The sequence below is a fragment of the Anabas testudineus genome, chromosome 3, assembly GCF_900324465.2.
Source record: "Anabas testudineus chromosome 3, fAnaTes1.2, whole genome shotgun sequence".
Taxonomy (NCBI): Eukaryota; Metazoa; Chordata; class Actinopteri; order Anabantiformes; family Anabantidae; genus Anabas; species Anabas testudineus.
In genome coordinates this window covers 4,471,979-4,498,979 of record NC_046612.1, presented here as the reverse complement: position 1 = coordinate 4,498,979, position 27,001 = coordinate 4,471,979, and the positions used below count along the sequence as shown (strand labels likewise).

At 39.3% G+C, this 27,001-nt stretch overlaps 4 protein-coding genes across 4 annotated transcripts; 2 read left to right on the top strand and 2 right to left on the bottom strand.

Moving 5' to 3' along the window:
* Positions 1–5,140: 5,140 nt before the first annotated feature.
* rhoua (ras homolog family member Ua) lies at positions 5,141–11,791 on the bottom strand. The gene is made up of 4 exons (XM_026378880.1): positions 11,186–11,791; positions 10,161–10,219; positions 9,130–9,318; positions 5,141–8,953 (listed from the first exon to the last, which is right to left on the bottom strand). Exons 1-4 carry the CDS (start codon positions 11,460–11,462, stop codon positions 8,669–8,671), a joined length of 810 nt encoding a protein of 269 aa, XP_026234665.1. The 5' UTR covers positions 11,463–11,791; the 3' UTR covers positions 5,141–8,668.
* Positions 11,792–12,699: 908 nt separating this feature from the next.
* pdcd2 (programmed cell death 2) lies at positions 12,700–15,894 on the top strand. Its single transcript, XM_026378877.1, has 8 exons — positions 12,700–12,983; positions 13,216–13,324; positions 13,931–13,987; positions 14,365–14,553; positions 14,632–14,784; positions 14,897–14,997; positions 15,086–15,199; positions 15,441–15,894. The coding sequence occupies exons 1-8, from the start codon at positions 12,786–12,788 to the stop codon at positions 15,618–15,620; spliced, it is 1,101 nt and encodes a 366-aa protein (XP_026234662.1). The 5' UTR covers positions 12,700–12,785; the 3' UTR covers positions 15,621–15,894.
* A 450-nt stretch (positions 15,895–16,344) lies between these two features.
* tbp (TATA box binding protein) lies at positions 16,345–22,659 on the bottom strand. The gene is made up of 9 exons (XM_026378878.1): positions 22,552–22,659; positions 21,860–22,083; positions 21,070–21,238; positions 20,190–20,370; positions 19,841–19,928; positions 18,931–19,022; positions 18,675–18,842; positions 18,187–18,281; positions 16,345–17,695 (listed from the first exon to the last, which is right to left on the bottom strand). The coding sequence occupies exons 2-9, from the start codon at positions 21,908–21,910 to the stop codon at positions 17,616–17,618; spliced, it is 924 nt and encodes a 307-aa protein (XP_026234663.1). The 5' UTR covers positions 21,911–22,083; positions 22,552–22,659; the 3' UTR covers positions 16,345–17,615.
* A 435-nt stretch (positions 22,660–23,094) lies between these two features.
* psmc3 (proteasome 26S subunit, ATPase 3) lies at positions 23,095–25,253 on the top strand. The gene is made up of 2 exons (XM_026378876.1): positions 23,095–24,061; positions 24,797–25,253. The coding sequence occupies exons 1-2, from the start codon at positions 23,117–23,119 to the stop codon at positions 25,133–25,135; spliced, it is 1,284 nt and encodes a 427-aa protein (XP_026234661.1). The 5' UTR covers positions 23,095–23,116; the 3' UTR covers positions 25,136–25,253.
* The last annotated feature ends 1,748 nt before the right edge of the window (positions 25,254–27,001 follow it).

The following is a 27,001-nucleotide window of genomic DNA, read 5'->3' as shown; positions in this document are numbered from 1 at the left end:
GTGTTCAGTATTTATTCATTGTGTGTTCAGTATTTATTCAGTGTGTGTTCAGTGTTTATTCAGTGTGTGTTCAGTGTTTATTTAGTGTGTTCAGTGTTTATTCAGTGTGTTCAGTGTTTACAGTGTTTATTTAGTGTGTTCAGTATTTATTCAGTGTGTTCAGTGTTTATTCAGTGTGTTCAGTGTTTATTCAGTGTGTTCAGTGTTTATTCAGTGTGTTCAGTGTTTATTCAGTGTGTTCAGTGTTTACAGTGTTTATTTAGTGTGTTCAGTATTTATTCAGTGTGTTCAGTGTTTATTCAGTGTGTTCAATGTTTATTCAATGTGTGTTCAGTATTTATTATTGTTTCTTCAGTGTGTTCAGTGTTTATTTAGTGTCTTAAGTGTGTTGAGTATTTATTCAGTGTGTTCAGTATTTATTTAGTGTGTTCAGTATTTAGTCACTGTGTTCAGTGTTTATTTAGTGTGTTCAGTGTTTATTCAGTGTGTTCAGTATTTATTCAGTGTGTGTTCAGTATTTATTCAGCGTTTATTCTGTGCTGTGTAGTGTGTGTTTGTAGTTGTGTGTGTTCGATATAAAATAAAAATAAATAGATTAATCCTAACCTCTGTGGCCTTTGATATATTCATTCTAGGTAGTAGTCATTCTTGAAAACTGTTATTTTATACATTGTGTATTTTATGTTATATATTATAATATTATATTATTTGTATTAGTTTTAAAATATATTTTATAATATATTATTCTCTTATACCATATTTTTTTAGTATTTCAAGAAGCACCACAGTCTTGCGAATGCAGTAAATCCCCTGGTAAATCAACACTGACATCAGCTGCTGTGCCTGTTTATAGAAAACTTTCAGTTTGAGGACTTCATTACTGCTAGCTTTCATCTTTTTCCACCAACTTGACCCAATTTAATCAGATGTAATTGTTACCAAAAAAAAAACCTTGCTAAACATTATTCCCTCTATAAAAATCCTCTCTAAACTTATTTTCATCCTGCCCAGTTAAAAACATGTAATGAAACCATGTATCCTGTTTACAATAACTTAAATTAGCTTGAATTCTGATTGCAATACAACCAAATATACTGCAGTTGCTGGAATATTTAACATAGTGTAGAGATAAATTTGACATAATGTTAATTCACTATACAAGTACAGTACGTGACCAGGATGTGAAAATATAGCACAGCACATTTTGACCTTGACCTGTGATTTTCAGCAGTGTGCTTATTGAAACACAGTGTTCAGCTTGGAGAATTACTCAATTGTGTAAAAGCCACATGACACTCTCAGTGAACTTTGAACACATATGCCATCACAAATACAGTGCAAACACGTGGTCACAAGGTGATTCAAATAAACAACCTGTAGAGATGTGTAGCAAGGAGGAGAGGAAGAGGTGGTGTGATGAATGGTGACAGAAAAATGCAAAGACAGATAGTGTGTTTGACAGGAAAACAGAAAACTGCAGAAAAAGAAGCAGATAGTGATAAGGAAAGGAAAGAAACAGGATAAAGTGTGTTTGTCTGTGAGCAGGGGTTGAGTGGACAGAGATAAAGCACATTCAGGCAGTTTCACATTGAATAAAGATTCCAGGAGAATGTGTCACCTTGTTTTTAATCTCACTAGTTAACTCTCTCTATATGTGAACTGACTATTAACCACATTGTGGAACAAATGCTACAGGACTTCCAATACAGGGTAATAATCATTATTTTAAACATAAAATTAAAATCTTCTTATGGTTGGCTAGACTGAGACCACTGATCACTTTAGCTGGCACAGAAACTGTGTCCAGCTGTCGACTGTTCATCTGGTCAATCAGGAATTTCCCTGGTGGGTTGGTCTGCTTCTTTTTCACAGAGATGTTGTATTGCCTATACAGTAGGACTAATAAGCTTCAGCGACACAGCTCGTACAACCTTTTAATAGCAGTGAGGGCTTTTGCCATCAAAACTGCAAAGTAGCTGAAACTCTGAGCCTGCAAACTGTGCAAAAATGACTACAGCTTGAAATAATAACAGTACAACTCACTGAAACCATATCTTAGTGTGCTCTTGTCAGTATAATCTGTAGATGCTCTAGTTGCAATTTTTTCAGTGTGTCTGATAATAAATTTATTAAAATAAAAGAAATAAAGAATCAGTTGAATTCTTTCTTTCAGTGCACATTAATATGAGGAGGTAAATAAAACAACATTTTAATGTGTGCCTTTGCTGCTATTATGTCAACATGTCCATGTGAAGTTTTCATTTTTATACAACCTTCAGATGTTTTATTCTATATATATATATATATATATATATATATATATATATATATATATATATATATATATATATATGTATATCTTGTTTTGAAGCAGGCATGTCATTACATTATCAAAAATAGAGAGAATTCCCTTATTTAAAATACAAACCAACCTAGAACTTTGATTAAAACCCTAAATCACTAAATTAGATGTGTCAAATGTGTTCACTTATTAAAGAAAAATAAGATAAGGTTACACCGTAGCTTGTTATGAGACTGGAGAATTCATTACAACTGAGCTCGTTAAGAGTCAGCACTGATGTCATTCTGGCCACTCTTTATGTAACACACACACACACAAACTGAGAGGCTGTAAAATTATACAATGTGCTGGAAATGAACCTCAAACCAGTGCCCTACATACTGGCAGCTTTCCTTTTGTGCATGTGTGTGCACATTGCACAATACTTCTGCAAAGGTTAGGTCCCTCTGCTTTCCTGTTGCTTTAATATCCCAGTAAACACCTGTCAAATCAAGTAAATGTGTTTAATAAAACTGTAACATAATCCAACATGTTTATGATTAATAGTAGTCAATGCTTTTGCAACTTTTCCAATGGTAGCAACTGTTTTGTGCATTGTGAAACTTGAATGAATTCAAATTAAAAGAGCTTTGGAAATCATTCTGAAAACTGACACTATGAGGACTACTGAGGGCCTAATTTCACTTAAATGTATTGGCAGGTACTTTCTTTTTAGTGCTACATGTGTTCAAGATTTCAGAAATGGTGCATTTTATAGTTTCAAAGTATGATTATGGGTCATTAATGGGCTAAACTAAATTTAAAACCCATGTGGGAGACTATTCTGTTACCTTCTGACAAAATATTCCATTGTATGATTATGTTACATAATGTTTTGGGTCATAAACAAAAACTGTCTGCTGGACCAAGACACATTACTTACCCCATGAAACTGAAGCTGAAACACTTTAAAGTTCTTCTCCTTGGCTTAGATATTTTGCCTTGTACCTCACTTAAAGTAAGACTCTTTGGATAAAGGCGTCTGTCAATTAACTAAATGTAATTGTAAACCTTTCTGCTGGTGTTTTCCCAGCAGAGTTCATTCACTTAGCAAAACAAGCTGTAATTTGTATGAGTCAGCATCCAGTCCACTCAGAGAGGAGAACAACAGCTGAGTAATATCATCAAACAACCTGGTGCTGCTTGAGTCACAGAGCAGCTGAACTATCCAGAACAAAGTCGGTCTTTTCACTGTGCACTAACTCTGTGTTGTCAGGTAGAGTAAAGCAGTTTGTTTTCAAACACACACACACACACACACACATACTGCCTCCAGCCACAAACCAAATGTCACACGACAGCCTTCAAAATAAAGCTCTTGCACAACCATGAGGGCCTGGAAGCAGAGAGTCTGTTTACAATGATCCAGTCTGAAGTTGGACGACTTTCTCCCTCCCTCTCTGAGTGTTTGTGTCTCTTCATGCCCCCCAAACATCGTCAGATCTTATCCCCTGCATCCTGATGTGAATCAGCTGAACGCAGCATGGTTGTTGAACGTGGTTATCACAAAGTGCGCTGTGCGATTCCAAAACATTAGTTCAGCCACGACAACATGAAATAACACAGTCACCCTGTGTCATTCAGCCTTTGTTGAGCTTAGGTTCAAGTTAATTTATAATAAATACTTCTTTGTATTTTTAACTTTGTTGGATAAATTAAAACCCACTCTTATTGAAATTTAAACCTTGGGTCTTGTATCTTACTAGTGGATCACTGATATAAAACATAAGTACATATTGTCCTTTACAGTACAGAACAAATACTCAAACACACCCAGATCCATGACTGAGCATCAGGCGTTAAAATCAACAAAACCCAGCAGCATTACCCCAAATATTCTTTATTTCTCAGGATATAAAACTTCTCTACAAACACTTTTTACTTTGACTGACATCCTCAGTTCTATAGAGAATTCAGTGTGAGCAGATTGCAGCAGCACATTATCTGCAGCAATGTTTTTACATGCAGGGAAAATGAAAACACGGTGATGTTTCTCACAGGCTGTGTGGCTTGGTTTCCTAAGACGAGTTCCCAGCTGGTTTCCAATGTGAGTGAGCCCTGGTGTGCTTTATCTGCCTTAGTAAAGCAATTACATGTCAAGAAAGAATGATTCTGTCCATTTTCCCAGGCTGGCTCCTCTTCATGGGCTTTGTGGGTTATTATTGTGAAATCGAGTATTTGGTCTCTGGTAAAATATAAAATGTCTTAAAATGAATTTAAGGCCATTTAACCACAAACAAAATCACAACACAAATTATTTTTATCATGTATGGATCTGGATGGCAAATTTCACTATCAGAAAACGATAAAGAAAAATCACATGGGAAAAAGTATAAAGGTCTGTAAGATCAGTTACAGCATACAACAATTAACAAGTCACAATGTCCCTACAGATAAGTGTTAGCAATTTGAATATAGTTGTCATAAGAATATTAAAACACCAAATAAATAAAAAACAGAGGTGCCACTGCCATTACACATTTTGTTATGGTTTAAACAAACGTACCCATCCAGATCCAAAACAGTAACTTTTCCATCTTAACTTCAACAAAACGGTAAAGTGGAAACCATCCGTCTATAGAAAAACACCAGCTCTCTCCTCTCTGACCGTCTTTATACACAATAGTTCACTTTCAGAGACCCATCTGTTCTACATTACAAAGTCAATCTTCTCTCACAGCACAAACTGTGGATCATTCACCTTATTCCAGCTCCGGACTAACAGTCAAGGTTTGAGGACGTGAAATAAAACTGTTCAGTTCACTACACTCAGGGATTTTACTGCGACCTCAATCCTCAGCACAGTATGACCAGGAGTTTATTAGAACAGGAGTTGGAGGTAACTAAATGACCAGGATTACTGCAGCTGACTTTCTGACTCAACTCTCCAGTGTGTTAATGTTAAACTACATTTTGGCACATAACTCATGAAGACTGCTCAGAATAAAGGTGCAAAGGTCGAATGTTTCTGGATGGTGGAAACTAGTAATTACGGTTATTCTGATATGATTCAGTTAGTAGGAGCTTCCTCACCTCCCAGTTTTTCATGTCTCTGACATGTTATTATATCAGTAAACACCGAAGGAGCTTGAAACTTTGGTGAACTTTGGGGGAAAACAAGTCAAAATGATTTCATTACAAAAAACTAATTGGCCCAGATTTCGATTTCTCTGTGTGCACCACGTGCTGCATGCAATGCAGTAAATTGCAAATGTAAAAGCAAAAGCACTGATTAAACCCCAAGAAATGCCAGCTATCATAAGGGCCTGCGTGACCTTTAGCCTACTTAAATGCACCACCAACCAAGGCTGCACACAAACAGCAAGACAAGCAACATATTATGCCTTTTCCAGAGTAGGAAACAATACATTTTCTATCATGAGTAAAACATCGACACAGTGAGTCCATTCAGCAACAGCTTCAGCAGAAAACTAGCAAACAGCTCCAGTAAAACACAGTCAGAGCTTCACACAGAGGCCGAAGGTCAACACGACCAAACGTTTCACATATTTGTCAGTGGGGTACATACTGGGATTAATGTACATCTTGTAGCCAGGTTGGTTCAGGTTGTATACATACATTTAATGGATAAACGAGTAGCTCTGATAACATGAGTAGTGATGGTTAAACATTTTCACAGATGTCTGTGTAAATGAACAAATCTAAATCAAGTACTAGTGATGCATTCACTGACAAAAAGAAAAAATGAAATTCAATGTCAGTGAAGATTCTCAGTCATCCAGGTGAGGTTACCTGATATTTGAGTCACGTTAACTTGTTTTGCTTCTTGTAAGTTTCACTTTTCACTCAAACATCTTGTTAGTTGGAAGTTAGGAAATCCCTAAATGTACCATTTACCACGGTTTCGTTTCATTAATTTTATTCATACAGAAAAAGCAACTTGGACGAGAAGTGAGACGTTTTGAACTAAAGAGAAACAAGCCCAGTGTCTGTGACTCAACTTCCAGAACACCATAGAAAATTGACTTTGAACTACACACTAGTTAATAACTAGAACAACAACAAGTGAGCATTTAAGGAAAAAACAGATTAAGATAACAGCTCCTCTTTCTCAGAATTATCAAGGCTTTGGCCCTGCAGCTAATCATGACCTAGAAGTCCTGTAATCACATGAGTTTGGTGGTAACAGAAGCTATTTTAGCTCTGAGCTAACACTTATTTGATGCTCGGAAAATGACATGTCCCGCTCCAGAGCAGAGTTATTGTTCACGTTTTAACCAATATTAACAGAACCTGGTGTGAATCAGGACAAAAGCAGCAGAATATTAGTTGTCAACTGAAATGCTGCTGTGCTGTCAGATAATCTTTAGATTTAAGAAATGCCTGAAAGTAAAGTTTTGTGTTTATGTCAGCTCAGTATGAATGATTCTGTTGTACTGAACCACAGCTGATCTGCTTCAATCATTGCAGACGTTTTCCCCTTGTGCTGCAGAGACTCTAATAATACAATGAACCATTCAGATGAATGCACTGTAGACAAATAGTTGCAAATGACTGGGGTTTTGGTCTAGCTTTACTAACTACAATATATAAAGGAGGGCGTGGAAGTTGAGTGCTTGGCAGTGGAGGTGGATGCAGAACTAAAGGAGCATACAGGAGACACAGGAAGGACAGAGGATTTCAGAAAGGCACTAATAAAACAGAGGATCATATTTTGGGAGAAGACAAGTTGGTTACTACTAAGAGATGATTTTACTGAATGTACACACGCACTGATAGGTAAAATCCCAGCTATGTTTACAGTGAGTGCGTTTTCTTGCAACAAAGCTGCACATCAAATAGCTGAGTGTGTAAATTTAATCACATACAGAGAACACTGTGAATTCTAATTCTGTTGAGTGCTCACACTTAAAGCTGTGTCTGGAAAGATAAATCAAACATGCATCAAGCCGTAGTATTATCTGAAACCCATACATAGATTTTGCCTGCCTTGCAACTTGCCACTTCCATGCTGATGTAAGTTACTGTTTACAATGTCCCTCCTTCTACTTAAGGTCAAGTGTTAACTATGCTACAGTGGTTCAGATTTTAATTTAACTGAACCACATTGATTGATTTTTCACAATCTCCAATCAGACACTAACTATCTCTACTCACAGGTGTTGTCCATGAAGCCGGTTTATTCGTCTGTGCCATAAACGTCCATTGTTGTCCAAAAGCAATAAAAACAGAGAAACCACTCCACTGGATCAAGGCTAATTATTGTTGGTGTAGAAAACACTAGATGAAGATGAGGATGATAAAGTGATAAATCACTAATGGCTGATTTAAACCACTGATTCCTAATTCAGTGTTAGATATGTTTTCATTTGAAATCTTTGGTAATTTTGCTTCAATAAAAACATACATGTGTTAATTTTGTGCAACAAAACTATATTAACCTCATGGAGAGGATGTTGGTATTTCTTGTTCCAATGTGTATGAGCCTCACCAAACTGATTCTGGACCAAAGAGTGACAGGACACTAAAACCAAGCAGATATAACTCCATAAACAGACCGAGACTACAGGTACAGTATGTACACCAAATAAAGTAAGAACAACAAAGAGCCCAGTTATAAAAAGCAACTCTAAAATGAACCACAGGCTGATCTGTTTAATAATTCTGGACTTGTTTGTTTAGTGATTAAATGATCAAGTCGAGTCAGAAAATTCAGCTCCTATGCAAATTAGGATCTATTTCAGTTTGTAGTTATTTCTGATCATGTCGACTAGAAACCAGATTAACCAGATTAAAAAAATAGGAAAAATGTCTAAATGTAGCTGCAGTTTCATTTAGGTCACCAACAATAACAGGATGCATAACAAAGCTACACAAAACCATTGAAATTAATGTGTCACAGACTCAAAAGCAAAAGTTTCTAATCTGTTCAAATGGGGATCGGTCTAAACAACGTCACCACATCCACCATGACATGTAGAGGGACTGGTTCATACCAGTTTAATTCCAGGAGGGGCACAGGCAGCTGCTCCTGCTGGAGGGAGACTAAAACCAGGCTAGAAAAAGGCCAGATAAGCACCAAGAGCCACGGTTCATTCTTGGAAAAAGATCAATTTCTGCTAAACCAGGCTGAGCTCAGTAGTAAATCTCATCCATCACAAGACTAAAACTCCTCTTTTTAGATCCATCACAGTCTTCCTTTGGTTCTCAGTGACTTTCCAGTCAAGCTCCTGCTCAACATTAGGCTCCATTAGACAGAAACCAGAGTCCAGACAGAACTCAAACACATCAGAATCCACATCAAGATCAAGTCAACAGAGGATCTGAATCTCAGGAGTCGGACTGACAGCAGACTGCAGGTCTGCACTAGGCCACACAGCAGTATCTTTTCCACCATGACTTCGACAGACTCTTCATCTTGTCTGGTGTCTGCCTTTGCTTTTTCCGTCGTTTTTGCTTCCCTCTCAGGTGCTTATGGGAGCTGTAGTTCTGCAGGCTGGCCAGTATGGCTGTGTCAAACACTTCCTTAAGATTTTTTTGGGTCAGTGAGGAGCACTCCATGTAGGCCACAGCTCCAATCTCCATCGCACAGCGCCGAGCGTCCACTGGGTCAACAGGCTGCTCCCGGTACTTATTCAGGTCAATGAGAACCTGAAGACAGGGACAGCACTGTGTTATTTCAATATTAATCAAAGAGTAGTCCAGAATAATGTTTTAATGGGCAACTAAAATATAATAAAATAAATTAAAATCATACGTGAGGCAAAATCCGTCTCATTTGTTTACATGATGTAGTGATTTTTATACTTGTTAAACAATGACCAAACCTTGACATCGTCTCTGAGGTCGCACTGCGTCCCAACGAGGACGAGCGGAGCCAAGGGTGCATGTTTCCGGATCTCTGGGACCCACTTCTCAGGGACGTTCTGAAAAGAGGCAGGACTGACGACACTGAAGCACAGCAGGAAGACATCGGCACTGGTGTAACACAAAGGACGCAGCTTGTCAAACTCATCCTGCAGAGGTCAGAAGAGATCGAGAGATCGTGTTGAAGACAATGAGATAAACCAGATAATGCTTTTAAAGGCGTTTGGGTCAACAAGAGGAGAAGAGACGCCTGCAGCACAGCATGTAGTCACTAAAGCATCCTGTCCGTCCTATCTGTTCAGGAATAATTAGAGAGGGGACTGGGAGAGAAGAGGAAAAGAGGGAGGAGGAGCAAAGGTTGATATCATAATAAGTTCAAGGAGAAGGAATTTAGTCCCAGAAGAGTGGGAAAATAATCTGAGATCTTTCTTCCTCTTCGTTTTTAATCCAGCAGTATTGAGACGATAAAATCTGAAGATCTAACTTTCCTCCATCTCGCTGTGATCTTCCCATTCATTCTTCCCATTCATCTGAGAACACAGTATTACAGTGGAACAGGAGGAGGAGGAGGATTTCTTTCACAGCTTCCTGGTCTAAGCTCTAGCAAACACTTCCTCCTGCAGTGCTGACATGAAACATCATCTCCTGTCTGCCAGTTAGATCATTTTTCCTAGGAAAGATCTGTCAGATACAAACGGGTAGATTCCCAGACAGAGACGCAGACAAACACTTTTACTGAGATATGCATCGTGTTTTGTCTCCTCTGAGTTATCCATAAAACCAAGTTTAAAAGGTACACCATGAAACTGCATAGAGGAATTTAGTGACATAATCAAATCAATCAAATCTGTCCTTTAAGTGGCTAAACTTTCATTCAACTTAATATCTTTTTGTGGTTCTGTCATCATTAAAAAGCTTGTTTCACTATTAGAATAGAAAGAAATAACCAATCAGGAAATGCTGCTGCTACCGAGGTGTGTAGATCACTGACCTGTCCAGCTGTGTCACAGAGCTGTAGTTTGACTGGCTGTCCATCCACTGACACCACCGCTGCACACACACACACACAAAATAAGGTCAATAATAGTGTATCTCTCTCCTGAAAAGGTAAATATTAAAGGTCTACATGGTCAAAACGTTCTGACACAGTCTTAAAGCTAACTGTGTTAACTAACCAAAGTTCACATGGTGAAGAAAAGATTCAATCATCATGATGATGATGTGGAATAATCAAGCTTCTGATAAAGTAACTGCTACAGTGGCATTAAAAGGTATTGACACTGGTTTTCTGCGTAACACCACATATAGTGTTGTGTGTTCACTCCCAAACATATAAACCAACATGAAGACACCTTCCCAGCAGTGAAGTACGGTGGAGGGAGCATTAGCTTAGCTGCCTCTGGACCTGGACAGGTTTCTATCATGGACAGGAAAATGAATTCTCAGGTTTATCAAGATGTCCAACAGGATAATATCAGGGTTATTTATAGGGATGAGGACCCCAGATGTTGCAAGTATGTTTACTCAGGGACACAACATCCCCCTTTGGAGTCAAAAGGTCAGAGTTCGACCTCAACCCAACAGAGATCCTGTGGAGCTGTTCAGACCAGACCAACTTAAAATATGTCAGTTCTGTGAGGAAGACGGGTCCAAAGTTCCTCCAGGAGGTGGTGCAGGGCTGATCCACAGCTACAGGAGGAGTTTGTCTGAGATTATTGCTGCCAAAGGTGGTTCCACCTGCTGTCATTACCTTTCCCACCGTCACTGTGTGTGTTTAATGGGTGTGTTCAATAAAAACATCCACACTGTTTGTGTTTTATCAGCAGAAATATTGTGTTTGTTGTCATCTGTGACTTTGAGGAAGCTCAGACCACATTTCATTAATCATGTCATTACTTCACTGTAAATAGAAAAACAGTCTTTATGATTTTATTTCTTATTTATTCAGCTCTGATCAAACTTGATGATAAATATCTATTAACTCACTTTATAAAATGATAAATAACATTTATTTACCTGAAAAGTTGTCAAACGCCGTCGGGACGTACTCGGTGGGATACCCGTTGGTGGTGTAGCTGACCACCAGGCTGGTCTTCCCCACAGCTCCGTCCCCCACCAGCACACACTTCACCCACCGGTCCGCCGCTCCAGCCCCGGACCGCCGCGTCCTGCCGGAGCTCGCGTCCCGGCTCCGGACCCTCCTCGGCGGGACAGGCGGAGCAGGGGACACCGGCGCCGGCTTGTAGCCCCCATCGCCCCGCGGCGGCATCTGGCAGGGAGAGGAAGGTGACATGTCCCGGTTCGGAGAGTCAACCCCGGCTGTGGTTCGGTCCGGTTTTCACGTCCATAGTCCCGTTCGGTTCCGAGTCGCTGGTCAACTGAACTATGCCGTCGCTGCTGGCCGCTTCCTTCTCGTTTTCATGGTTCAAGTACAAAAACTTGGACCTTTTCTCACTCCACACAGTCCAGAACTGAGCCCGTGCCCCAGTCGACCTTCATGGTGTCTTTAAACATCAATTAAAATCCAATTAACAGTGCGGTGCTTCAATTAAGACCAGTTTACCGTCAGTCAGTCCGAGTCCGTCCGGGATGAAGCGGACGGAGCAGAGACCCCCCCCACATGACATCACGGTGTGTGTGTGAGTGTGTGTGTGTGTGTGTGTGTGTGTGTGTGTGTGTGTGTGTGTGTGTGTGTGTGTGTGTGTGTGTGTGTGTGTGTGTGTTCTTTATGGGAACAAAAACACAAGTCCTCATCAGGTGAATCATCACATTTTAGGGTCGAAGGTTAAAAGTAGGTAAAGACAAATTTAAAGTTTGTGGTTTGGATAAATATCTAGGAAATAAGTATAAGTCAGCTGTTTTATCCTCTGACGTGATGTTTATTTTACCCTTATTTGTCTATTTAGTATAAAACTTGTATCATCCTTATTATACTTAAGACTTTTACAGTTTTTATTTCATTTTAATATTTATCTTTTTCACCCTCAGTTTTTCTTTATCCGTTTTGACCGTATATGATGTGACATAAATGATATGATTGTATTGACATTCTTATAATTGCTATTAATAATAGTTTTCAATTATAGCTGAAATTATATTTCTAAGTAATTCTAATTATATTTCTTTAAATAAATCACAAATCCTAAAGTTGCTTAACCAGTAAACTGTACGATGCTTACTATGTCCTTGTTAATTAAACTATAATATTAAAACAAAATGATTAGTACCTCATCACTGTGGTTGATACAGTAAAGTACTGAAGTAGGTTTATTTAGTGTATTTTAATTGTATTTTGTTGTGAAATAGGACATTTGCGCCATCTAACGGCGTGAATGACGATTATTAATAAAACATAATTCAAATCTTCAAAAACTTAAAATAAACATAACACATTAAATCTCTTAGAGTTTCACAAGCTATTAAATCACAGTTTAACCTTTTAAATGTAAATTTAGACATTTCTACAGTGACAGCTGCGGGAGAGCGGAACCAAACATCAGCGGCCTGTGTTTCCTCTACTACATGTTTCAGAACCGGACCAATGTTTCATGTGTTGTGTTGAACGGTCTTCGATTATTCTGGACAGTTGTTAACAACGTGTTTGTTAGACAGGTGAATGTCCCGCGATACAAACATGTCCTCGGCGGAGGTGGTTCTCGGTTTCCTGGAGGAGGCGGAACCGTGGCGGCTTCGGTCTCCGCAGTTCCCCAGTAAAGTCGGGGGGAAGCCGGCGTGGCTCAGCCAGAGAGGCCTGCCTTCCCTGCCGGGGCTCGAGTGTGAGATATGCCGCCTTCCTATGGCCTTTTTGCTGCAGGTTAGTGAACAGCTGGTCCTGAGATGGACGTAACGTCTCTGTTCTTAATGAATACGGGTTCCCTGTAAACGTGGAGCCCAGTTTAAAACTGCAGCTGCACCAGAAACTATAATAATAGAACAACTGTGCTTCAGTAGGAAGAAGTGTGGGGTCAACACCAGCCTTCTTCGTAGTAAACATCATCTTTGGACTCCTGCTCCGGATTAATGAAAGCTTTCCATCTGTGCTGCAGGTTTACGCCCCGATATCAGGTCAGGACTCAAGTTTCCACAGAACTCTGTTCCTGTTCTGCTGCAGAACCCCTGAGTGCTACACACGAAACGACAGTCGCTGTATGAAAGGTATTTACTGTTTATTCATCATCTGTCATCTTTACACTCAAGTAGAATACACTGTTTGGTCTTTGTTCTTGATTAAACAAGCCAAGGAAAAGAACTTTAAAGTAATTAAAGTGGTACATCGTTCCACCATCGTAGAACCACAGAGCTGAAACGTTTAGCCTGGGATCTTGTGGTGAGGTGAGGGGACCACCTGGATGGAGAGTTCAGGTAAGCCGGTGCTGTTGAGTTGCCCACTTTGTACGTAAGTGTCAGAGCTTTGAACCTGATGCAGCAGCTGCAGGAAGCCAGTGCTGAGATCTGAAGGGTTGTGGAACCTGTGTTCTTTCGGATTTATCACAAATGAGACGTGCTGCTGCATTTTTGGATCATCTGGTGCAGATGCAGTAATCAAGGCGGGATATGACCAGAGCCTGGATAAGAAGTTGTGTTGTGTTGTTTACAACAACGTTCATTGGTTTTAGATTCTCAAGTGTGATTTTCACTTTAATATGTGTGATAAATTTCCCTCATTGCTTCTTTGGACCATTTGTTTGATTGTTTTCAGCAGGATTTGGTACGTTTGTCAGGTTTTCTGATAGATTCTGTCTTTTTGTTTTTTCCTTTCAGTTTTCAGAAGTCAGCTTCCGAGGAAGAATGACTTCTACCCATATGATCCTCCCCCAGGTGTGTGCCTTTGCTGCATTGTTTAAAATATAAAAATCTTCATGCGTGAATATAGTAGTTTAGTCTGAATCTGCTGCAGTTAATTCACACACAGCTCAGAATCAGTTTCTTTGACTAATCATCTGGTAGAAATCAACAGTTTTCATCCTCTTTAGATCTCAACTGATGTTTTTTGCATGATTTCCTATGGTTTTAAATTTGTATTTGTGCTTTAACAATAGCTGTCAATACACCATTGGTATATTACCTTGCATTTAAATTATTTACTTATTCCAGGGTTTGTGAAATTTAATTTACAACAAAAGTGCAGATAAAATGATTCTCGCAGGACATGTGCACTGATTCTTTTTTTTTTTTTCTGTGTTTTCTTTCTTCAGACGATGAACCCCCCAGCGACCCCAATCAGAACGAGAGTGTGTTGCCGGTCTCTGGAATTAAACTGTGCTGGGTGTGTGGTTGTCCTGGCAACAAAGCCTGCTCCCGCTGCCACATTGTGACCTACTGTGGAAAACACCACCAGACCCTCCACTGGAAACACACACACAAGAAGGAGTGTTGCAGCCAAGGTGTGTGTTGTACCGAGATGGTTAATGAAGTTAAGCTTGTCACACGGATGAAGTAACCGCTCTTCTCTGTCTGTATAGAAGCATCTATTGCCACAACATCACCCTTCCTCTTGCCTGAGTCTGAGCTGGTCACTGAACCTGAAGAGGACGACGAGGGGAATGAGGAGGATGCTGAAGAAGCAGAGGAGGACAGCACTCAAAGGGGTGTAGATTGTCCCTCTTTAGCAGACAGTAGGTTAAATATGATATCATACAAAAAACAAAACAGGAGAAACATTTTTCAATTTATGAATTTCTGAGTCAATAATTAACCTTCTAAACCATTTGACTTCCTGTTCTCCAGCCCTGGCAGAGACAGACTTGGAGGAGATGGCTCTGCACGAGACTGAGGACAACAAAGTGTTCCAGCGATTTAAAAAGAGAATTTCACCAGAACCACACCAGGTGAAAAGAACACACCGTTACAGAACAGAGACAGTCTTCAAATGTGGATCTACACTCTGTACTCATGCCTGTGTCTTGTGACGTTTAGGTGGTGCGTTACAGTCGAGGCGGCTCTCCCTTGTGGGTCTCTTCTCAGCACATCCCTTCAGATCAGGATATCCCACCATGCACCTGTGGTGCCAAGAGGGTTTTTGAGTTTCAGGTAATCATTCTTGACCCTCATACCGTCAGAGTTCTTTAAATGCTGTTTGACCAGTGATACAAAGCGATTGTATAGAATAATTACAGAAACACTAAAATTGAGAAAGGTATTGAAACAATGGAAACGTTTTAAAAACAACCCAGAGTGCTGGATTACACACGTGTCTGTGTTACTTCACACCGGTTGAACTGTGTTTATCAGCAGCAGCTCAGTGCATGTGATAATCATGTTGTCTCTGCAGGTGATGCCCCAGCTGTTAAACAGTCTGTGCGTGGACTCGACAGGAGCCAGTATCGACTGGGGGACAGTGGCTGTCTACACCTGCTCTGACAGCTGTAACCATGACGACCAGTACTGCCCCGAGGTCATCTGGAAACAGGACTTCAGCTCAGATCAGCACTCACAGAGTAAACAATCATGATGTCTGTCTGCTGCTGAGCAGACTTTAGGACATGCTGAAGAAAACGTGCAGAAGTGGTTTTAACTGGACTGGACATGTGATGCTGCTCTTGTGTTTTCACACAGATCAGATGAAAAAAGATCAAACTGCTCTGAGATGATCAATTCCTAACCCTATGTGGTTCGTAGACTATGATGCTTTTCAGCACTACATACTGTTTAGACAGTAGGTATACTGTAGCTGATGGCTGAATAAAATATGTATATGCTTGTGCCTTATTACATATTAAAGTTGTAAACAGAGTTGTCTGTTGATTTTCTGCATAAAGCACAAGTAAAATTTGCAGGTTTTAACTCTAGGTTTCTGCAGGTTCTGCAAAAGTCAAATTTAAGACTTATAAGACCCGTTTTAGACCAATTTAAAAACATCTTATATCTAAGTATAGTATTCATGTTGAATAAAAATAAAAAGCAGGGAAACTACACTGTTTTTGACCAACATGGAAATAAGATTAATCAAATATAAAGAATTAAATTTTAAATTTAAATTTCAGAATTTATTAATGTATTTGCAATACAAACAATGTCTGCAATGTATTTTGTATCAGTTATAAAACCTGCTTTTAAATTTGGAGTGGTATTCTATGTCCAGTGGTGCAACAAATTTATCAGTGTTCACTGGATGATCTTTTAGAGTAAGACACCAAAATGTTCTTATAGTGAAAGAAGCAGCTTTAACAAGAAAGTCAGTATTTACATATTTATTAATGCACATGGCAGCACATTAACAATTTCAGGGGAAGCAGAATTACATTTAGTTGTGATGGGACTTCCTGCTTTTCTGTCTACCTGCTGCCAAGCGAAGAATCACAGAAAAATATGAATAAATACTACAAGTAGTTCAATGATAGTTTGTCATCTCTGCTGCCATCCTGTTGTTAAATAGCAGAAACAAAGACGATGACACTGACTAGGGAGGGAAAAAAAAAAATCACTGAACTGAAAATTGTGAATTGGTAATTGCTGAAGTTTTGTTGTCAAGTTGAAATCTCCTGACACACAAGCACACCCTGAAGTGCACACATTAGCCACCTCAAAAGAAATGTTCAAATTTAGTTTTGAATGGCAAAAAAACATTACATAAAAATGGCCACATGATGCATAGTTAATCTGCCGTCATACTATCTTTTAGTGCTACTGAACTTAAGATGCAGATTGTTGCGGAGCATCACCTTTTTCAAAGCTGAACTCTTCATTACAGCTGAAATAAAATATATAGATATATAAAAATAACCATCAAAACACTTCTTTCAGAAATAACAATGTAAACTGTTTCCATACAAAATTATTTTTGGACTGACTATTCGTGCCAGAAACTAAGTGACATAAACCTTGAAGAACGAACCAACAACTTCCACGCCAGGATTTGGATCACTTCAGTTTATCTGCTGTCAATTTAAAGTTTAAGAGCTTCCGTTACTTCTTAACAGACTGGACCACATGTCTCTGAATTTAGACTGAAATCAACAAGCTGGGCCCAGAAGAAGATAAAACTCCTAGCAGACTGATTTGGAGTTACCAACTTTAGCAAATACTGTAATAGGAATGTGAGGCAGACAGACCCAAACACGTCTTTGTAGAACCGGAGGACTGAGCGGACAATTAATAAAAACGCAATGTACAAAACTATTTAAAACTGCGCAAAAATAAAAACAGCAACAGTCCCAGTCAGACTGCTCTGGTAACTCTCTCTTACAATCATTTTTACATTTTCTTACAGTCTTATGTACAATCAGGGATGTGACTGAGATTGGGACCAACAAAGCCTGAAAACTAAAAGAACAGGGAGTTTTAAAATGCTTTAAAAAAAAAAAAAAACTACTTTTTCCAAATCAAATTACATTTAAAAGTGACATTCACACCCCTGAACAACAGCCCTTACAACAGTCCACTTGCAGAGGTTGATATTAAAATGACATTAAAAAAAAACAAAAAAAACATGGGGGAGCTACAGGTTCTACGTTGTCTTGCGGAAGCCTTTCAGGATGGGGTAAATGTTCTCAAATGCTTCGTAGATCTCTGCTCTCACCTTGGCGCCTTAAAAACAAACATAATTAACTACGTCAATATCCATCCAAGACTACTGTACTTAAAGTTCTATTTCACACACACTTCTGAGTTTTAACAAAGACACTATTTAAAATTGTGGATGAACTGAGCCTGTGCTATAACCTCCACTGCATCACATGTAAAAATGTCACAGACAGTAGAAAAGATAAATTTAACTACAGTGTCTGTAATAGAGAATATGAAGTCACACTGTTTTGGATGTGGGGGAATGGTTGATGCTGAAGTTAAAACAATATATTATATATATTTTGCTAAAAAAGTTTCTTAAATCATTCACATTTGATGAGAAAAAGAATAAGAAGCAGATGACAAGGAGAGAAATAGAAATATGCAGGGTAATTTAATCTATCTGTGATCTACCAATAATACATGCACAATAAGCCAATATCACACCTTCTGCTCTGATTAACTACTCATGAGTTCATTGGAGCAGAGAAGCAGAGATGAACTGGTCTTACCTGTAAGTACAACTTTGCCAGAAACGAAGATGAGCAGGACGATTCTGGGTTTGATCATCCTGTAAATCAGTCCTGGAAACAGCTCCGGCTCATAGCTGCAACACACAAGTCACTTTATTTTAGCAAGTTAACAGCTTCATCGTTCACAACAGATTTCACACAATTTACAAATAAGTTTTTAAAAAGTAATACAAATCAACTTATTGGCAGTTTTTGCAAAAGGTGATTTCCCTTCTAAATACTTCACATTTTATTGTATTGATTTTACTGAAGCAATTATTAGAGGTCAAGGAAATGAAAGTATCCAGAATGTCACAAGAAGCAATGATTAGAGAAACATACAAAAATAACCTGGCACACTTATCTTCAGTCCTCAAGGTTAAAGCCAGCTAAAACATGTGCACTGTAGCGTTTGTATTAACACCAACAGGCTGCGAGTTTGACACACAGCTTTTAGTCGTACACAACATTAAAGAAACAGGAGTTACCTGCTGAACTGTTGATGTGTGAGGACTAATCCCTCAAGCCGAATAGGAAACTTCACATCACAGCTGCCCACCATGTTCTGAATCTTGAAGTCCAGGAACTTGGCAGGAAACCCAAGCTTCTGCACCACACGAGCGTACTTTCTGGCTGCTAACCTCGACTGCTCCTCACTGGTGAGAAGGAGAGTTAAAGAATGTTTATTTCACTAAACATACAACTATATAACTGAAAAGGTGAGTAAGTAAACTATATTCTAACCTTTTAGCTCCAGTGCAGACCATTTTCCCAGAGCTGAAGATGAGGGCAGTAGTCCTCGGTTCTCGTATTCTCATGATGACCGCAGCAAAACGCTAAAAGGATGTAAGAGATGCGTCTTCTTTTTTAGAGACAAGCTATAGCTATCATTTTAGGTATGTAAGCTGTTTAGCATAAATATATTCAGTATATTTTAGGGCAAATATTCATCTTAAGTTTAGCTTTGTTAAGAAGAAGCGGAAATTTTGATGTATTGAAGAAGAAAAAAAAAAAACAAGTAGAGAAAACATCTAAGGAGACTGATGAAACCACTAAAACTGGGTTAAGAACTGTCCAATGGAAGAAGGTCATGTGGTCTGATGAGTCCAGATTTACCCTGTTCCAGAGTGATGGGAGCATCAGGGTAAGAAGAGTCTAGTGCCTAGTGCCTAACTTACAAGTCTGTGGAGGCAGTGCTATCATCTGGGGTTGCTACAGTCGGAATGAGGTCAGCTGATGACCTGAATATACTAAATGACCGTGAACTGATTTTTATCCATAACGGCACAAACATATTCCAAGATAACAAAGACAGGATTCATTGGGCTCAAATTGTGGAAGAGTGGTTCAGGGAGTATAGCACATCATTTTAAAACATGGATTGGCCACCACAGAGTCCAGACCTTAACCCCGTTGAGAATCTTTGGGATGTGCTGGAGAAGACTTTGTGCTGCAGTCCAACACTTGCATCATCAATACAAGATCTTGGTGAAAAATTAATGCAGCTCTGGACGAGAATAAATGTCGTGACATTGCAGAAGCTTATTTAAAAAATGAGGCCACAGTGAATGTGTGCTGTAATCAAAGCTAAAGGCGGACTAACAATATATTAGAGTGTGTGACTTTTTTTGGACGGGCAGTTTATGTGTCTCACCTTTGGGTTGTACTCTGCGTTCCTGGCTCTCAGGGCGATGGTCTTCAAGTCCAATTTACAGCCCAGATTTACAGTAGATACGATGTTTCTGATAGAGAGAACATAGAAAACATTTAAAGTCATAGCTCAGAATAAACCTCAATGTTGTGGAAATAAAGGTGATGTTAATTAAAAAAACATAACCAAGCAGAAATGAACACTATGACACCCTAGGGTAGTCTGTAAAATCTAAAATAAATTTATGTTTGAATCTGAATAAATATCAATTAATCTAGTGCTTACATACGTTTCCCTATATGAATCTCAGACTGTTACTGCTGTCAAATGTCTTAAATGAGGTCAAACTTACTGAAGCTGTGGTACTATTCCAGAGCTCTCTGAGGCTGGTGTGGCCGGCGTGATAGGGGTCATGGGGGTTAGTGGGGTGGTAGCAGGGTACAGAGGAGTGTTCCCTGGTAGTGCTGTGGTGGTAGAGCCAACTGGCTGGGAATGGAAAAGCTGAGGGGTCTGCCCTGACGTCCCTGGAAGGACTGGAGAGCAAAGACATTTAGAAGATAGAAGACCAGTTCCAGCAATGAGTATACTGTACCATTCTTTATGAGGGTGGTAATGGATAAAGCAATGAGACAGAACTGATTGAAGTACAATAGCAAGAAAAATTAACAGCACTGTTTGCAATTTCCTAAGTTTCAGCTTGAACTGGCCATTGAAAGTGAACTGTACTGTAAATATCACAACAAAAGTTCCATGCTGATAAAACAAACTGTCATGAAGTTTAATCATTTTACAGAGCACTCTCACAAAACCTACAGGGTGATAGTGGAAATAGTAACTGACTCAGCTCAGATGACGTTAAGTGGTGCAGAAGGACAAGTACCCCAAACATCAAGTAAATCTACTACAGAAAACTCCATTTTGGAGTTGCCCAGTTAGAGCCCAGACCTCAACCCAACAAAGACATTGTGCAAGTCTAATCGACAGCTAGTGCTTGCTTGAGTTTATTGCTGCCAAAGGTAGCTAAACTTTTTAAAACACTTTCAGTTACTTTTTCTACCATCACTCTGTATGTTTTATGGGTGTGTTTATTGGAAACGTGATTAATCAGCTTACAAATATTGTGTTTGCTTATATTTGTGACTTTGGAGAAGTTCACGTCACATTTCATGTCCAATTTATGCAGAAAACCAGAGAAGTCCAAAGAGTGCCATTACTTTTTCTTGCGACTGTACCTGCATTGGCTTGCTGTGCTTGTTGTTGTTGCTGCTGCTGCTGCTGCTGTTGCCTCTGTTGTTCCTCCAATATAGACAGACTGTTGGTGTTTTGGATTGGCTGGGGTGTCAGGCCTGTGCCATATGGCATCATGGGACTAAACATTTGCAAGCCTGGAGTCATGGCACCCTGTACAAGAAAGCATGACCAAAAAAAAAACAAGTCAGAATCAACCAGAGAAGTCCCAATAATACTGACAAAACTGCAAAAGTTTTTCTGTTTACATGAATGAAAAGAAATTCTATTTGCAACATACAAGTTTTGTTTAAAAGCCAACTAATGATTTAAGGTTTAAAAAGTTGGCTGCACAGCTAGTTTTCACTAGTGAAAGTAAAGATATTACTGTGTTGGGGCCTGAAAACACTAGAGGCAGACGTTTAAGTTATTGTCTAGCTGCACCTATTTTACTGACTCTCATTTTAGAGAATAAATATCAAATAATACGTGCATATACTTTTTTTATAGGAATTAGCTAAATTAACACCGACATTATGCCACAGAATGTAATTATCAATATAGCTGCATGATTGCATGATTCCATTTTTCCCATCTACCAGGAAGATGCCAACTTCCTGAAGATGGCCTAAAAAATATGTCATCCCTGTGCCTCTCTATTTGCAGTAATAAACCACAATACTGAAGCTGCAGGATGTCAGCTTATGTGAAGCAGAACCAAACTGAGAATGTGTGTCTGCTGGTCGCCCTGGTTCAAGGGTGAGTGTGTTTTAAAATACTTGAAAGCTTCGTTACCGAAGGGGAGGAAATCCCCTGGAAGGATTGTATACTGTTGTTCTGGTCCATCTCTTCGACACGTTAGTTCACTGCCACCCAAAAGCAGGCAGTAACAGAGAACGGAGAACTTCAGACAGTGGGTGCCTTAAAGCTGCGCGTCCAGGTTCTTGAGGAGTAGAAACGACCACAGTCAACTGTACTCTGCAAAGCCGACCTGCTCGTTTGTATCTGGCAGATATGTCCTGAAAGAAGAATAAAACCAAACCTCATGTCTTCAATTACTAACCGTAATTATTTATATCATAAAGTTACAGATTACATGAAACTGCAGCTGCAGCGGTGGCGCGAACACACACATCTTACTACCGCACCACATTTAGCTAGCTTTAATGTTGCTTAACGTTTTTTTTTTTTCTTAGCTCATTCATTTTAATTTATTTTGTAGTGTTTCTAAAAGGTCTGGGGTGTAAAACACAAGTGATAAATGTATGTATGCCCTGGTAATCGTCCCGTGGGGCGTCTTGAAGCCTCCAACATGTCACATATCAACACACAGGATAGCTGCTGAAGTTAGCTGCGAAGCTAATATTAGCCACACTAGCTAACACAACGTTGTAGCCACAGTGAAAGCGGTGGCTTTATCCCTTAAAGCAAGTGCAATTAACTTTGCGATTTAACAATGCAACGCAATACACTCCCTGTCAACTTACCCTATCGTTATCACAGTTGAACCGGTTCACAAACGAAAGTGTTGCAGCTTCAGGTTTGTGTCATCCTCGGTCCGGTGCCTCGGCGCTCACGAGCGTCGTCGGTTTCTTCCGGAAGTAGTTTTTGTTGTAACTTTATTCACAAGAACGAATTGAACAACAGGTTTATAAATTCACAACAGAAGTATATCCATAGAAGATAATAATAAAGAAACGTTATAAATGATGTATGTTGACGTTTGCTAATAAAAAAATAATTAAGAATCTTTTTTTCTTTTAAAGTAATTTGACTTGAAAAGATTATTTATGTGATTCTATTTTCCATTTCACTACATTTATTTGATAAATGTTCAAAGAAACGAGACTTTCAATATATAATGCGCTATATGCTGATATCTACTAAAATATTTCAGGTATATTTGTTGTACTATGCATTTCGACGTAAATTTAAATTAGTATTTTTCTTTTAAAAATAAAAAATAAAAAAAAGGAGAAAACGCGTTCAAACGAACCGGAAGTAGAATCCTTAACTTCCGCTGCGTCACAGGTCGCAGTAGACAGAGCAAAGATGGCGTCGCTGAGTGACAAATCAGTTTGGGACGAAGTGGAGGATGGAATCGGTGAAGAAGTGTTAAAAATGTCCACAGAGGAGATAGTTCAGCGGACTCGTCTCCTCGACAGTGAGATAAAGATCATGAAGAGTGAAGTGCTGAGGGTGACCCACGAACTGCAGGCCATGAAGGATAAAATTAAAGAAAACACGGAGAAGATAAAGGTGAACAAAACCCTGCCGTACTTGGTTTCTAACGTGATCGAGCTGCTGGATGTGGACCCCAACGACCAGGAGGAGGACGGGGCTAATGTGGACCTGGACTCCCAGAGAAAAGGAAAGTGCGCAGTCATTAAGACCTCTACTCGACAGACCTACTTCCTGCCGGTAATCGGGCTGGTGGACGCCGAGAAGCTGAAGCCCGGAGACCTGGTGGGTGTCAACAAAGACTCCTACCTGATCCTGGAGACCTTACCCACCGAGTATGACTCCAGAGTCAAGGCCATGGAGGTGGACGAGCGCCCCACAGAGCAGTACAGCGACATCGGAGGGTTGGACAAGCAGATCCAGGAGCTGGTGGAGGCCATAGTCTTGCCAATGAACCACAAGGAAAAGTTTGAAAACCTGGGCATCCAGCCACCTAAAGGGGTCCTGATGTACGGACCACCTGGCACAGGGAAGACCCTCCTGGCTAGGGCCTGCGCCGCTCAGACAAAGGCCACCTTCCTGAAGCTGGCAGGTCCACAGCTGGTCCAGATGTTTATCGGAGATGGAGCCAAGCTAGTAAGAGACGCCTTCGCTCTGGCCAAAGAGAAAGCCCCATCCATCATCTTCATCGATGAGCTGGACGCCATCGGAACCAAGAGGTTCGACAGCGAGAAGGCAGGAGACAGAGAGGTGCAGAGGACCATGCTGGAGCTGCTGAACCAGCTGGACGGGTTTCAGCCCAACATGCAGGTCAAGGTAAAGATGCTGCAGTTTAAAACACCTCGTATGTTTGAAACATTCATTTAGTATGAATCTGAATCAAGGTAAGGCTGGTATAGTTAAAACTAAACCAAAATACCCAGAGATGCGAGATAAACAACAACATATAAACCATATTAATTTACTGAGACATTAAACTAAGAGGTAAACATGAGCTGGTTCAGTAGCAGTTTCACAAATTCTACCTCTGGAATCCTTATCAGTGTAAAATGTATCACTAGTAAAAAAAACATATGTTCAGAAAGTCTATCGTCCTGAAAACCAACAAAGACAACATTTCAGCTATATCCGGACATATCTAGTATAAAACTTCCTTAAAATAACTAATGCTGTGTTTTTGTATCTTTAAAAAACATTAAAGTGTCTTTCTTAGTCGTCTGACCTCCATAAAATCACAATAAAATAAAATAATTTAAAAAACAGTTTTCAGACACGATTGAAATTAAGTATGCAAATAAATTAAAAAAAAAAAAACAAAGGTAGATACAAATATTTAAACATGACATCTGGACCCAGGGCCTTGCAGAATAAAAATATCAAGATATGCCTGTTGTCCCAAATTATACATCAACATTAAAAACTTAAAATAATAATTTTCCTGAACTTCGCATTAATTTAAAGAAAGTTTCACACTAACTAGTTAAATTTCCTTTTTTGTAAATCGCCACAGTGACTTGGACCATTATTTACTGTATAATGCATATTTTTCAGGTGATTGCTGCCACCAACAGAGTGGACATCTTGGACCCTGCGCTTCTGCGTTCAGGTCGTCTGGACAGGAAGATCGAGTTCCCCATGCCAAACGAAGAGGCTAGAGCTCGCATCATGCAGATTCACTCTCGCAAGATGAACGTCAGCCCCGATGTCAACTACGAGGAGCTGGCCCGCTGCACAGACGACTTCAACGGAGCCCAGTGCAAAGCTGTGTGTGTGGAGGCCGGTATGATCGCGCTGCGTCGAGGAGCCACAGAGCTGAATCATGAGGATTACATGGAGGGAATCCTGGAGGTCCAAGCCAAGAAGAAGGCTAACCTCCAGTACTACGCCTGAGGACACTACCCGTGTCTGTGCTTATTTGAGAGAGTCTTTTGATTATTGAAACAGTTGTTGAGTTAACACTTGTTACAGTTGCTTGAGTTAATAAAAAGAAATTAATTGTCAAAATGAAGTGTTTTTGTTTCTGATGTGGACTTTTGGACCCCACTCTATATTTATAGTAGAAAAAAATCAGTTGACATCTCCGCAGCTTTTAGCAGTGAAACATATTACACTAATACAAATCTGACATTCACTTGGTAATTAATGTACATTTGCATTGTAATGTGCAGCACTGGTAGCATCATATATCAGTCTGCTAAATTTCTCACTTGTTTCAGTAAGATGCAAAATTAATCATATGATAGAATATTTTCACATTTAAATATGTTTTTAATCATACATTTACATATATTACAGATTAAGCTGAAAAAAGTTTACGTTCAAATGCAGCTTTATTGTTAGTGAGCGACACTAACAGAACAGAAACTGTATGTTTCTGAACTTTTAACTTTCACCTGCTTCCCTCTCCTCTCATTCAGGAACATTTTCAGTTATGATCTTAAATGAAAACCAGTTTGCCTGTGAAGTTGTTGTATCTGTAACTTTCATTTTAACATTTTAAGTTAAAAAATTATTGGCACCCTTCCATTAAAGAAAGAAAAACACACAAAGGTCACTGAAATAACTTGAAACTGACAAAAGTAATAATAAATAAAAATGAACTCCTGAAACTCACACATTGCTTTTGAGTTGTGGTTCAACAGAAGTTTGTTTAAAAAATAAACTAATGAAACCGGCCTGGACAAAAATGATGGCACCCCTAGAAAAGATGTTAAACTAAAGTATGTCCTGTAATTAGCATCACAGGTCTCTTCAAACTTGTAATAACTCTATTTAAAAGATAGAAGTGGTCACTGTTCAGTTTGGTATCTTGTTGTGTACCACACTGAACATGGACCACAGAAAACTAAAGAGAGAGTTGTCTTAGGGAATTAGAATAAAAATGATATAGAAACATGTTAAATGTAAAGGCTGTAAGACCGTCTCCAACCAGCTTGATGATGCTGTGACTACAGTTGCACATATTAGTCAGAAGTTAAGGTCCATGGGACTGTAGCCAACCACCCAGGACGTGGCCATAAGATGAAAACCGATGACAAATTGAAGAGACAGAAAATAAAAATGGTAACTAAAGAACCCAGAACAACTTTCATAGAGATTAGAGGTGAAATCCAAGGTCAAGGTACATCAGCATCAGATCACACAATCAGTCACTGTTTGAGTGGTATCACTTATTCAATAACAGTGACAGAAACCATAACACTTAAGTCAAAGAACTTTTTGAGGGGACTGAAACTCTGTCCTGCCAACACAAGCATGGGCTTTATAAAGTAGACAAAACCATAGTTGCAAGTATGGAGGTGATGAATCAAACTTTGTTGGAAAAGAAAAGGTCGCAAAGACGTGATGTCAGAGAGCATGCCCTCGGATAGACTCATAAACTTACCGAGGTAAGAATCACGCTACTCTGTGAAAAAGGGGGCTTCAAGACAACCTTAGCAAAAACTATGGGAATACCTCAGTTACATGGAACATCTTTGTCATATCATCACATTGAGGTAACATGTTAAGTAACTATTTGATCCTGTTTATCCGCCTCCCTTATTAAAAGAAAACCTCATAAACTAGTTGTGTGCTACATTTATTCTTACATTTAAAGACCCCATCAGGCAAACACACACATATTTGATGACAATATAAAATATAAGGGTCCTTGTACAAAGTAAAATAAATGTTGTAAACAAATCCACATGTAAACTTGCAGACAGTAGGTTTGTTTAAATGTTCCTACTTACTTTTCTTTGTTTTTCTGTCCTT

Bases quoted from the DNA above. Each gene is read 5' to 3' on its own strand.
- psmc3 (XM_026378876.1), top strand. From the start codon at position 23,117: ATGGCGTCGCTGAGTGACAAATCAGTTTGGGACGAAGTGGAGGATGGA. The intron at 24,062-24,796 runs GTAAAGATGCTG...CATATTTTTCAG, and splicing joins AGCCCAACATGCAGGTCAAG to GTGATTGCTGCCACCAACAG.
- pdcd2 (XM_026378877.1), top strand. From the start codon at position 12,786: ATGTCCCGCGATACAAACATGTCCTCGGCGGAGGTGGTTCTCGGTTTC. The intron at 12,984-13,215 runs GTTAGTGAACAG...TCTGTGCTGCAG, and splicing joins CTATGGCCTTTTTGCTGCAG to GTTTACGCCCCGATATCAGG. The intron at 14,554-14,631 runs GTGTGTGTTGTA...CTGTCTGTATAG, and splicing joins GAAGGAGTGTTGCAGCCAAG to AAGCATCTATTGCCACAACA.
- tbp (XM_026378878.1), bottom strand. From the start codon at position 21,910: ATGGACCAGAACAACAGTATACAATCCTTCCAGGGGATTTCCTCCCCT. The intron at 19,929-20,189 runs GTAAGTTTGACC...TCTCTCTATCAG, and splicing joins GGAATAGTACCACAGCTTCA to AAACATCGTATCTACTGTAA. The intron at 19,023-19,840 runs GTGAGACACATA...ACATCCTTTTAG, and splicing joins ACGCAGAGTACAACCCAAAG to CGTTTTGCTGCGGTCATCAT.
- rhoua (XM_026378880.1), bottom strand. From the start codon at position 11,462: ATGTCACCTTCCTCTCCCTGCCAGATGCCGCCGCGGGGCGATGGGGGC. The intron at 10,220-11,185 runs GTAAATAAATGT...GTGTGTGTGCAG, and splicing joins GGCGTTTGACAACTTTTCAG to CGGTGGTGTCAGTGGATGGA. The intron at 8,954-9,129 runs GTTTGGTCATTG...CCCTGTCTTCAG, and splicing joins ACCTCAGAGACGATGTCAAG to GTTCTCATTGACCTGAATAA.